At 41.9% G+C, this 12,713-nt stretch overlaps 2 protein-coding genes across 3 annotated transcripts in view; both read right to left on the reverse strand.

Annotated features, from left to right (window-relative positions):
- Positions 1-12,713, reverse strand: part of LOC138117707 (dynein axonemal heavy chain 12-like) — a 189,124-nt gene that overhangs the window by 9,008 nt on the left and 167,403 nt on the right. The gene's annotated exons all lie outside the window — the stretch shown is intronic.
- LOC138117709 (dynein axonemal heavy chain 12-like) lies at positions 580-10,260 on the reverse strand. The gene is made up of 6 exons (XM_069028250.1): positions 10,226-10,260; positions 9,989-10,122; positions 8,894-8,982; positions 5,979-6,067; positions 1,875-1,942; positions 580-1,028 (listed from the first exon to the last, which is right to left on the reverse strand). The coding sequence occupies exons 2-6, from the start codon at positions 10,023-10,025 to the stop codon at positions 838-840; spliced, it is 474 nt and encodes a 157-aa protein (XP_068884351.1). The 5' UTR covers positions 10,026-10,122; positions 10,226-10,260; the 3' UTR covers positions 580-837.

Raw genomic sequence — 12,713 nt, forward strand, 5'->3', positions numbered from 1 at the left:
TAGTGCTGTCCTAGGAGAGCAAACTGAAGGTGGTGTTAAGAGCTTGCTTAAGAGTGAGACAGAAGAAAAACTAAAACAATAAAAGTAAACATAAACAAGCAAATAAAAATCAAACAAAAACTCTATTAAAATTATTACAGGTTTCTGATTCCTTAATCACAATTTGCATTAATATAAATAAAAAAGCAAGTGAAAAATAAACATAGAGTTTTTAAAGGGAAAAGCAGTTTCAGAAAGCCAGACTTACACTAGTCTAACACCCAAAAAGCAGGGAAATGGGGCACACAGATGCCCAGTTGTAAGAGTGATGGTAGGATGGAGTGGGACCTTTATGTGCTTCACTTATTCCTACTGTATTTTATGGAGAGATCCATACACAGAACTGATGATGGCTGTATCTGAATGCAAGGTGGAAACAGTTCTTTGCTAGAGGAGATCAGGAAAGAATGCTTCAGTAATTTTTGAAAACTATTTTTAAAGAAAACAAAAGTGCAGAATCAAGTTTATTACCTGTAATGTTTCTCTCAGCACAGGCTACTTTCATTTTCCATGAAAATATATTTTGTGATACTCAACTAATGCACAAAATGGATGTTCACACTTTAATAATATTCCCAAGGGCTAAAATCCCAGCTGTATTGCTTACAGATTGTAAAGATGGTCATAATAATAATACATACTCAATTAAGTCAAAAGCTTGAGGGTCAGAAAGTATTTGTATGCCCTCTTACAATACAAAACCCTCCAGATGTTTCTTTTACACACTAAGTTCCACTTCCTCTGTAAGCCAGCAAAGAGAACAAGATGTTGTGAAGTCTGTATGTGAACTGTCCACAGTCAGTCATCCAGCTGGCACAGCAAGGCTACACCTCTCTTGATCCAGTGCTGGACTGGCTGGTCCGTGCTGAGCTTCAAAGCAATGACGAAGTTGGTGGAATGCCCAGTAGTGGATAAGACCCCTTTGCGCTCACTTGTCTTGTAGAGTGGGCAAACATAGGCATTAGACTCCTTTATGTCCCATTTTACAGCTTCAAAAAAACCCAAAATAATGCATTACATTCAGCAGATCGATTTGGCAGAAACATAATCTACATGCAAACGTTAAGTATTTACAGTAACACCTTTACAGGGAAATAAAAATGCAAAATGGTTTTGCAAGCAATAGAACAAAATTACCTGGTTTGCTTCTTGTGTTTTCTTGTGTGGTTTGTTTGGTTCTTAAACCCAACTAATTTAGCTACAATTTGTGCTCAGGACTCAATGCCTTCCTGTGATTCTACCAGCTTTGCAATACTCAAAGACACAGTAAAATCTGAATAGCTACCTAGGTAATACATAGCTTATGCATGAGTTTTTCATAGCTCTACAACAATTCTGGTCCAGTTGCCAGAGAACCTCACTGCAATTCAAGTCATGTGATATCCAAGGACAGAACTCTGCAGGAACTCTTTGTATGCCCAGACTGCTTACATGGAACTTGTACAAAGCCTAAAATCATGCAGGTCTGAACAAATTCATCCAACCTCAAGAGAAGGCTCAAGCAGAAAAAGTAGCAAATTTTAATACTGCCTATTTGCTAACACCTAAGTGCAACAGTTGCAGTAGTAAGTCCTGATTCTGTGCATAAATAAAAACAGGGATTTAGTCCTCGCAATCAAAGAAAACAAGCGTTGTGAAAATTATTTTCCTAGTAGGAAAGACAGCTATCACAGAGCTACAAATAACCTGGGCAAACCCTGCTACATCACAGGAGGTAAAACACTCAGTCTCTGTAAGTCAGTCAAAAGTACTCCTCAGGGATCTTCAGTAAGAAAAGGAAACCACTGTTGCACTTTCTTGTTGAATAGCTCAGACATCAGAGAAATCATACTCACTTGGCTTTATCCAAATGATAGGCATGGCATCAAAGAGCACCTTGGGATACTGCTCAGTTAACATTCCCCTGGAGAGAGAAAGCAACAAAGTAATTGTTTGTGGCTTGAAGGGTTTGGTGGGTGTTTTTTGGTTGCTACTGGCTTGCTCGTTTGGTTTTTCTTGACCATTTTCCATGCATGAAAGAGGACTTAATTTGGTGTGTTATTCCAATAATATGAAAAGTATCAGTTAAAATATTTAAACCAGTCTTGTTTGAGCACTGAAAAAAACTTTCCAGAACCACAATAAAACACTTGGCTACTGACTTGGCCCTGTCCCAGCGAGCTCCGTCTAAAAATAATCCGTGGATGTAAACACCATCCTCTGGTGCAGTATCAGCAGTATCCTGAGGAATAACCTGCAAGAAATAAGTGTTCCACATCATTAAACTTTCACAGCTCTTTTGCTTTTTGAGCTATTATGCCAATTGACAATTTTCAGATCAATCCAAACTGAGAATAATACAGTAACCCTTCCTTTCAGTGCTACTTTTAAACATATCTGTAGAGACAGCAGACTTCTCTGGGTTTGTTAATTACCTTTCTTGTAGGTTATAAAAAGAGGCTCGTTGGCTCTGGTCTGGGAGCTGTTTTTAACCATAACTTGGAATGGTACATGTAGAAATCTACACATTCTATAGGAACTGTGGAGACTTAATAACAACTGCCCACCTCTCCATGGCTGGAGAACAGATTCCACACAAACTGCACTGGGCTTTTTCAACCTCCACATGTGGAACAGGGCAACCCAATGCTTTGTTACAAAACTACATACTTGAAATTCTCTTTGAAAAACTTGGCAATTTTTATAAATATCCACTTTTATGCTATTTAAAATACAATCTCAAACATTGTGACCTTGTTTTAGCATTGTTTTCAGTTTCCTTCTTTTTTTGCCTCAAAATCATTCTTAGGTGATGCAGCAAATGAAAATTTTCAAGGCTAGATCATTAACAGAAACAAAGTTTTGGCTAGAAGCTCAAAGAACTAGTTTCAAATGCAGAACTTACTCAACCAATATATCTAAGTATGTACTTTTCTCACACAGCAGTGGCTAAATTCAAGATAGAAAACTGAATTCAGTGGTTTAGAAGGGGGAATCTGTTGCCAAGAACAGCTGTATGTAAATCCATATTGGCAAAGGAGTAAGAGACTGCAGAAGAGCACCAGTTCAGTGAACTGTCTCACAGCATTTAATCTACCCATAAACAGTAATTCCTAGTTAGCCCAAATTAGCCTAATTCCTCCTGCTGAAGTCAACTACAACAAATGCTAAAATACCAAGAAAACATGGTATAAAATAACAAGGTACTAAGAGAACAGATGGTAAAATTCAAGCCTTTTTTTTTATTTCTAAAGAATTTAGCAATACAAAAATCCATTTGGAGCAGGAAACACCCATCTCCAATGCCAACATCCATGTTACAGAAAAGTCATCCAAAACCAGCTAAAAAGATATTCAGGCAGAGAGTAACTGTATCAGGTTAAAAGCACAGGCTCTTCATCCAAACACCCTTTCACAAAATACCATCAACAAAACACAGGAGTATATAAGAAATTTTACTGCTGTAAAAGTATCTAAACCTTCTTTAATATGTTCCTTTATATATTTTAACTCACTGCAGAATGCAAGACTTCCTACATTAGCACAGAAAACCAAAGACTCAAAGCTTGGGGCAGAATTCCTGCTTCCCTTCATTTGCAAGAGACCTTGCCCATGCAGCATTTAATATAATGTGTATTTCCCAAACCCTACACTCTGATTTATAGGTTCTAACTAGTCAGTTAGTAAAAAGAGCAATTTTCATACTGCTTAAAATCTCAATTTGCCTAAGTAATCCATGCAAAGGTTAACTAACTCAGCAATTAACAGGGTGTCAAGTCAAAAAAAGGGAAAAAGTACTGACAAGAGTTTTCTTAGATACTGTGGTTCTCAACACTAGTACAGTATAAAATAAGTGATAACTGGTGCAAAGGGGACACAAGTACAATCCAAAAAAAGACTACTAAATACTGTGATGCCATTTGCATACATCTCTTATTATCACAAATTAAGAAATTGCATAAAGATATACCCACTTTTAAAAGATGTACAATTTTTATATAGAGATGTACCATTTATATATTGCAGCAGTACCTGCAGACTGCTGAATTTTGCTTCATTCAAAAAGATGTTGCTCAAGTGTTCTAGAATTCCCCTATTTTCTTCCAAAACAGGAACTGAATGCCAAGTTTTTAATTCTGCTGCTCTTAAAGACCATTTTCTGACAGACATTATGAAAAAAAACGAAGCAAAAAAAAATTAGAAAACTGAGGAGGAAAAAAAAATCCAGCCGGGAGACAAAACAGAACAGAACTAGATAATGGATTTGGCAAGACTGGGCCAAGGAAGCAAAAGAAGAAAACAAACTGGTAGGGAGGCTGAAAATGAACAAACATCAGGAGACCAGATTCAGCTGGTCAGGAATGGAGGGAAAAGGAGGGAAGAGGTAGGAATCAAGATTCTAGGAGCAGACTAAAGAACAAAGGGAAGCTGGGGAAAGTCTGAAACTGGACATGAGCAAATGACAAGTTGGAGAAAGAAATAACGACTAGCATAGCAAGGGGATTGAGAAAACAAGCCCTAAAGGGAGATCCCAGAATCAGGCAATGGAACAGTGAGGTGCTCTCAAACAGGCACCGCCAGCATCAGCCCCACCCCAGCCATGTCCTCACTGCCTTCCTTTGGCAGCACCCACTGTGGCCAGGACAAGGCACATAGGAAAAATGAAATTTGAAAGTGTTGTGGGGGAACAAGGAACCCCCCCCAAAGTATTTTTTCAACATAATGACCCCATGGGTCCTATTGGCCACGTGGCTGCAAGGGTAGCTAGGGACACAATGCCAAGAGATGGCACGTACAAAGAGAGGCTCAGGAGAAAGCACTGCTTGCTTTGTTGGCATCTTCTATCATTTATGAAAACTTGTGCTTATTTATGAATACTGGCACAAGGTGAAAAGGGAGAAGAGACAGGGACAAGACAGCAGTGCTCCAGCCAGGATGAAATAAAGTCTGCCACTACTTCAACTCATTCCTTTCCAGCATGACTCTTAAGTTCCAATACACTTCTGCTGTCATACAATACTCATTAATTAAACAGGGCAATTTCCTCTTCTAAATCCCACTTTGTGAGAGCAGTCAACTACTCTTCCCAGTTACACCACTAGCTTTAGTAGATTTATATGGCAATCTCAAAGTTCTTAAGTGAAAAGTTGAGTTTTCAGTACAGACTACTGAAGCCTGAGGTAACTGTCTCTTCACCTGTTGACCCTCCTTCTCCCTCTCCAAGACCAAACAATAATACAAAACAAAAGAAACTACTTAAAAAACAGGAATAAGATAAAATCACCTACCTAGTAATAATAAATTTGTTCTCAGAACAGCCTGCTAGCAGAATCCAGTGGAATACTGCAGACAAGTAATTTGATCATTTACTCATCATGTTACCACAAGAAGTTGGCATATTCCAGAAGATAATAAAAAAACCAGCATTCATTCATACATTTTAGTATGTTAATTTTCTTAAGCCATTGTGCAAATATGCTATTCCATGTTTTTAAATTATATGGGTTTTAAGATATCAGTGAAATAAATTCTGATGCCAAGAAGAGAAATGGAATTGAGAGTTGAGAATCAGAAACAGGCAAATACTGGAGAGGGGTTCTGGATGTGCACTTTAGGCATTACCCACATTGCACATCTGCAGCTCACACACCTGAGGAACAATTAATTAAAATGCAATAGCTGGGATTACTTTTCTCTTCAAACAGCTAAAACACATTATAATCCAAAACCTGGCTCAGTTTAACATGAATTTGTAACGGTCCTTCCAGATCATAAAAGTTATATGCTTTTCATCTTCTCTCCAGGATACAGATAAAGGATTGGGAGTTTTCAGGTTGGGCTAAGGACACATCACATAATAAAGACAATGACTGCCAGCAATTTACATCAAAACTCAGTACTGCATTTAGTATCCCATATCCCATACAATAACTTTCCTTGAGCAAAAAATTCCACCTTACCTTGACACAAACTTGCTCACATCTGAATCTTCTCTGGATTCCATTACAATGCTGAGGTCACTAACAACAGCAGACACTTTCTCATTGTTCTAGATTGGAGAAGTAACAACAAAATATTTTAGAAATTTCTTTAGCAAAGACAAAAATGTGTCTATTTGCACCTAAAGTAGAAAAAAGTATATATAAATGCTGCTAAGCACTACAATCCTTGAAATAGCATCTTTTAAACCACAGTTCATGTGTGTGAACAGTTTCTTTCATTTCAACAGTAGCACTATTACCCACACAACAATGCTTTTGGAATAATACCCGAGTTTGTCAGCATAGAGAATATATACATATAAAGGAAGGTTCATTGCTTCCTTCCACATCAATTCCACTTCTTTAAGATTCTTCTCATTTTCCAACACAACCTTTAGCTGCCACATATACTAGAAAAGCCAAATATAAGGTTTTATCTGATAGTTTTCCTTTCTTAAAAAATTTATTTTAATAACTATAGTTTTGTCTCAAAATCGCGTCCCTTTTGACAATAACTGTTACTCAGGAACACGTGCATGATATATTCTAAATTAACTAATAAGCTCTTAAAGAATGAGAAAAGAAGGACAAAGAGAAGAAATGAAGCCATAAAAGAATTGTTTTTTCTATGCATTCTTGAACATACCAAAGTAATGGATTAGATGATAGTGAATGAAAGAGCTTAAAATCATGGTTTGAAGCCCATAGCAAGTGCCTCACATTAAACTTCTAATACCAAGTCACTACGGGCAAATGGGAATGGCCAGAGAGGAAAGCTGGAGTTAACTGCACACACATCTCAGCAGTCCCTGAACTGATTGGACAGAAGCCCTGCTAACACTGCCATCACTCAAGATGGGAAAAGCAAAGCAAGGCACTACAAAGATCAGTGGATGGACTAAATAACATCAGGAAAAATCATTTTAGGTTTAGAGTAGAAGGTTCAACAGGGGGATGGAGTTGTGGAAAAGCTGCCAGCAGTCACAAGCTAATGTGCCACTTTCTGAAGGGACTGGCTGGCCAATGGGTAGGTTACTAACATGCCAAAATGCCATTGTAGGGCCAAATAAAGAGATTTAAAAGGAAAGCTCCTGCCATGAAAGAAACTTTTTAAGTGATTGCTCTCTCAAAAGGCTTAGACTTGTTCTGTCTGATTTTCAAGCCCATTGCACATGTCCTCCTCTAATACCACAGAGCTGAGTTAACTCTATTGTGACTTCACTACTAGAATAAAAAGCTACAGTTAGCAGTGTGAAAAAAATTTCCTAATCTTCTGCTGCATACCAATAGACTTGTTACCTGCTGGGCACTTCCCAAAAATAGCTGTCACCTTTTACTCCTCATGACAGGTGAAACTGGTTGTAACTGTGTACTACCCTGCCCATGCCAATGTTAGTGCAGGTTATTTGGAATACAATGTACTTCTAGAAAAAAAAAAAAAAAAAACAAAAAAAACACATGCAAAAATTAGCTCAAAATTATACTTTTACAACTGAAATGGGGGTTTTAAAGTATATATACACCTGGAATTCCCTATCTCACTCACTATGGGGACCTCATCAGCACTCAAAAGTAGCCCAAATTTTAGGCATTAGGCAGCCAAGTGCTGCCGCACAGTGGTGCAATGGCTTTAAGCACCACCGATGCCGTCGGCGGTAAATTCAACACGTGGTTACCCCCCTGAGCTCCACTGCCACCAAAAGATGTCATCATCCTGCAGGAGATGCAGCTGAGAGAGAAACATTCATCTCACCAAGCTGCATAACTGGTGTGGGCCATGTCCCCACTCAAGGCTAAGTGCAGTTTCATACAAGCAAATGTAAAGAGGCATCACAAAGACCACAAGTTTCAAGTCACAAATGGACTTCAGAGGTTGCTCGTTCAGCTGAACTGCTGCAGTTTCAAGGATAAAATCCATGTGTGACTACCTCAATATTCAATTCCCAAATTAATAATATGGCTTTTCTAAAGAATAGGAAGGACATCTTTACTGTTTACTCTCAGTCCCATGTCATTAAGTTAAAAAAAGACCCCAAAACAAAACAAGCCAAAAAAATCAACAACTTCAAAGCTGAGCTGAAAATCAAGTTTTCCTGATATTAGAAATACTACTACAAAGTGCAACAGTGTTAGAAAAATACTATTCCAAACTGGGGTAGTAGCTGTCTTCTTCTGCTTAGCACCCTAAATTCTGTGCTAAGAATAGAGTCTTATGAAAGAGCTCCCTCCCAGAAAACCAGCAATCAGTGTAACTTGTGGGCAGTGCTGCAATGAGTACTCACATTAACTAAGCACACAAAAATGTAGGAAAAAAAGGAAAAAAACCCAAACCAACAAAGAGCTGCTCATGTTTGTAGTGGTTTAGCTTTTCCCCAGCTTCTTCCAGAGAGGTAACATTTGGCATTTTCCAGTTTCCAGAATAAGATATGTGACTATAGGAGAATGATTTGTGTGGGATGAAAGCTGTGCAGGGTCAGGATGAGGCCCCAGCAGGTACCTGACAGAACTGAGGGACACCAAGTGCTCTCAGGGCTTTACCTCAGTGTTAGTCTGCAAGAGCATCCTGCAGGGACCATGTTTTGGGAAGGAAGGGTGATAGAGACTTGGCAGTGCTGGCTCAATAGCTGGACTTGATCTTGAAGGTTTTTTCCAACCTAAATCATTCTATGGTAACCATTTTGTGGCTAAACACTAAACCAGACCTTCAGAACTATCTTGCATGGATGCACGCAGAATTCCAAAGTTCCAAAGATGTTAAAGAGTCCAAAGAACTCACTGAAACTTGGATGAAACAGTTAAAGGTATCACCTGGAAAAGGAAGTACTGACATTTGTCCATTTGAAGTTTTGTTTGTTTGGTAGTTGATTTTTTTTCAAACATACATTAACCCTTACCTGCATTTCAAGAAGCTGGAATTCCAATTGAAAAGACAGGGAGTGACATTTCCCTGATAATCTGTGCTTCTGCACTGTCCTGTTTTCAGCTGTTATAAAATCAAGTTAACAAAATAATCAATTACACTTCTATTCAATGACTACTGCATTTCTTCCCTTAATCATATTTAAAGTACCAACTGATACAATTCCTCATGTAAAGAAGTTTAACATGTTTAAAAACCCCAACAACTAACTCCACTTTCCCCCTGTGCAAACCACAATAGTAGTCTGTCACTTTCCCACTAAGCAAAGCACTACATTTACTCAGAAACTGTTTTGTCAATGAACCAAATCTTACTGTATTTCAAATATCAAAAATCTAATTGTCTTTCTGCTAACAGTGAAGTAGAACACAGATGAACAGTAGAACACAGTTTGCAGATGAACTGCAGCCAGGATGCTCAGTAAAGAGCACAAAACTGCTTACTTTTTTTCCACTGTTTTCTTGGAATGGCTTGTGAATTGAAAACCAGTAAATGTCATGAAAAATGAGAGATCTGTCCCTAGACTTTCAAGTTGAGCTTTCAGGTCTGATAGATATTCCTGTCCCTTGGTTTCTTCCTGAGTTTCTCTTTGGAATGATTTTCTAGAATGGAAAAAAAAAATAAAATCGAAAGGGCAAAATACCCAGACATAACTTGTTTTTCCATGTCAGTACATCAATATCATTAAATAAAAGGCATTGGGAATAGGATCTGATGGTTTTCAGACCCAAATCAGTTTTCAAGGAGTCAAATTTCAGTTGGACCACATTGCTGGAAACAGTAAACTATTCTAACTTACATAAACTCTTTCCATTCACTGCCAGGTAGACACAGCTTTTACTCCAAGTCTGGAGGTGCAAGTGTCCATTTTGAGAAACGTGCAACAAAAGGGACCCTAAGATGCCTTTACTCATCTAAGTGACTTACTTTATCCACTGAGTTTACATTTACTAACACAAAGAAAGTCCTAACATAGAGGCAAAAGCTTATCCCAAACAATTTTGACAAAGAAACTCTGTTAATCTAACAAATGAAAAAAAGGCATACATTGTCTTCAGTATCCCCTCACCAGAAAAAAAAAGTGGATTCTTGTCAGGTATCTTCATACTTTTCTGTCAATAGCCTAATTTCTTCTTCCAGTGCCTGGATTTCATCTTCATAAGCTTGATAAACGCTCTTGTCCATTTCTCAGGATCAGTGTTACTGCATAAAACAAAATAAGGATTTTTCTCAGGAACAAACAAACAAGGGATTAATTTTTTAACAATACAAGCATACCATTAGGTAACTGTTTGAAGATACAGACCAGTGCACAGCCTCCAGAGACAGACCTTAAATCAGGGATCTAATGGAGTCAAGGGCTTTAAGAACCTTTTTAATTAGTCCTAATTTGATCCAGAAGCACATCCAGCTGTTTTACATTTGCTGTAATAGAACAACAAGCTGCTCCACAGGTAAAAAGGAATTGCAATCAGAGATAAAAATTGAACTCAGCTTTGACCAATTGACCTAACGACTCACCTGGTCAGACGAGGCACAGCTGCTCCTAACACTGTTCCTAACACAATCTGCCTTCAGAGTAAACAGCAGTAAAGAGACACAAATTGCAAAGACACTTCACCAGTAACTTAAAAAATAGATAAACCTCTGTTTTCAGGAAAGATAATAAACTGACATTCAGCCTAGCTACAACACATTCAAAAGTCTGTGGGAGATATTATGCAGCTCAAAACTAATGTAGTAATAATTTTGACCAGGAAAAACCCAACATTTAGTTTTGTGTGGTTTTAAACCACCCCTACTCTATGTGCAAGTTCCACACTAGCATAGTTCAGTAAAAGGGGATGAGGGGGAAATAGGAATTTATTTATTTAGTAAGAAATAGTGCCTTTATAACACATATAAGAAAACAACATCCAAAGCATGCTTTGCATCAAAGACTTGTTTAGTGAATAAAGGAAGTATCTACAACTAAATAATCATCCAGTCATCACCAGATTTTTTTTTTAACTGGATACAGTCAAGAAAGTCACAGTCATAATAAAGAGTATGGTGTGAAAAAGAAAAGCACAAACAGCCTGAACTTTGACCAGGTCAGCTGGTCCCTCTTTTAACAGCAGCAACACAAGACAACGTACGTGCAGCTACTTGAACTCAAGGATTTCACCAGACTGCAGAAGACTCAAGCACTAATTATGACTTGAGAGAGCTTTATATCTGGGAGAAAAACCCTACACTTTAATTAAGCAAAACAGAACTTTTACAAACACTTCTGTCGTATATCATACGCGTGTATATACGTGTATATTTATAAATGTTTGTGCGTTAACATCACATTTTTCACCTTTCTACGTACCTGCCCGTTTATACCCCCGACTATTTGATGTTATGCTGCCACAAGAGGAGCTGGGAAGCGCCTTGGAGCGCTTGTGAGAACCGAACTGGACCTTCCGACCTCGCAGGGCGATGCTGAAATCGCGACTCGTCCGAGGAGCCAGTGCTGCCCCGCACCGAGGCTCGCAGGTGCCAGAGATGCCGCGAAGGCGGGAGGAGTGTCCAAGCAGCGCAGTCGGCAGCCCCGGCACGGAGCGAGGAGCGGTCGGAGCGCTCCGACACGGCCCCGGCACCGAGCGAGGAGCGGTCGGAGCGCTCCGACACGGCCCCGGCACCGAGCGAGGAGCGGTCGGAGCGCTCCGAGGCGGCCCCGGCACGGAGCGAGGAGCGGTCGGAGCGCTCTGACACGGCCCCGGCACGGAGCGAGGAGCGGTCGGAGCGCTCCGACGCGGCCCCGGCACCGAGCGAGGAGCGGTCGGAGCGCTCCGACACGGCCCCGGCACGGAGCGAGGAGCGGTCGGAGCGCTCTGACACAGCCCCGGCACCGAGCGAGGAGCGGTCGGAGCGCTCTGACGCGGCCCCGGCACGGAGCGAGGAGCGGTCGGAGCGCTCTGACACAGCCCCGGCACGGAGCGAGGAGCGGTCGGAGCGCTCCGACGCGGCCCCGGCAGCCCCGGCACGGAGCGAGGAGCGGTCGGAGCGCTCTGACGCGGCCCCGGCACGGAGCGAGGAGCGGTCGGAGCGCTCCGAGGCGGCCCCGGCACGGAGCGAGGAGCGGTCGGAGCGCTCCGAGGCGGCCCCGGCACCGAGCGAGGAGCGGTCGGAGCGCTCCGAGGCGGCCCCGGCACCGAGCGAGGAGCGGTCGGAGCGCTCCGAGGCGGCCCCGGCACCGAGCGAGGAGCGGTCGGAGCGCTCTGACGCGGCCCCGGCACGGAGCGAGGAGCGGTCGGAGCGCTCCGACGCGGCCCCGGCAGCCCCGGCACGGAGCGAGGAGCGGTCGGAGCGCTCCGACGCGGCCCCGGCAGCCCCGGCACGGAGCGAGGAGCGGTCGGAGCGCTCCGACGCGGCCCCGGCAGCCCCGGCACGGAGCGAGGAGCGGTCGGAGCGCTCTGATGCGGCCCCGGCAGCCCCGGCACGGAGCGAGCAGCGGTCGGAGCGCTCCGACGCGGCCCTGGCACGGAGCGAGGAGCGGTCGGAGCGCTCTGATGCGGCCCCGGCAGCCCCGCGCCGTTCGAACCGCGCGCCAACCCGCGAGCCTGGGCGCTACCACAGCTGCTGCCCGAGCGGGGGACGCTGGCCGCGCCTTCCTTCCCCTTCCTGGTCAAACAACAGAGCTGCTGGGGGATAATTCCCGAGTTCTTTATTACAAATGAAAGGAAAAAGCCTTGCTTTGTCGGCTGTTCCCTTGGTTACGTTAATTTTTGCTCACGTGTTCCGGAAAACACCCCTGCTTTTCTTCC

Source organism: Aphelocoma coerulescens, chromosome 12 (genome assembly GCF_041296385.1).
Source record: "Aphelocoma coerulescens isolate FSJ_1873_10779 chromosome 12, UR_Acoe_1.0, whole genome shotgun sequence".
NCBI lineage: Eukaryota > Metazoa > Chordata > Aves > Passeriformes > Corvidae > Aphelocoma > Aphelocoma coerulescens.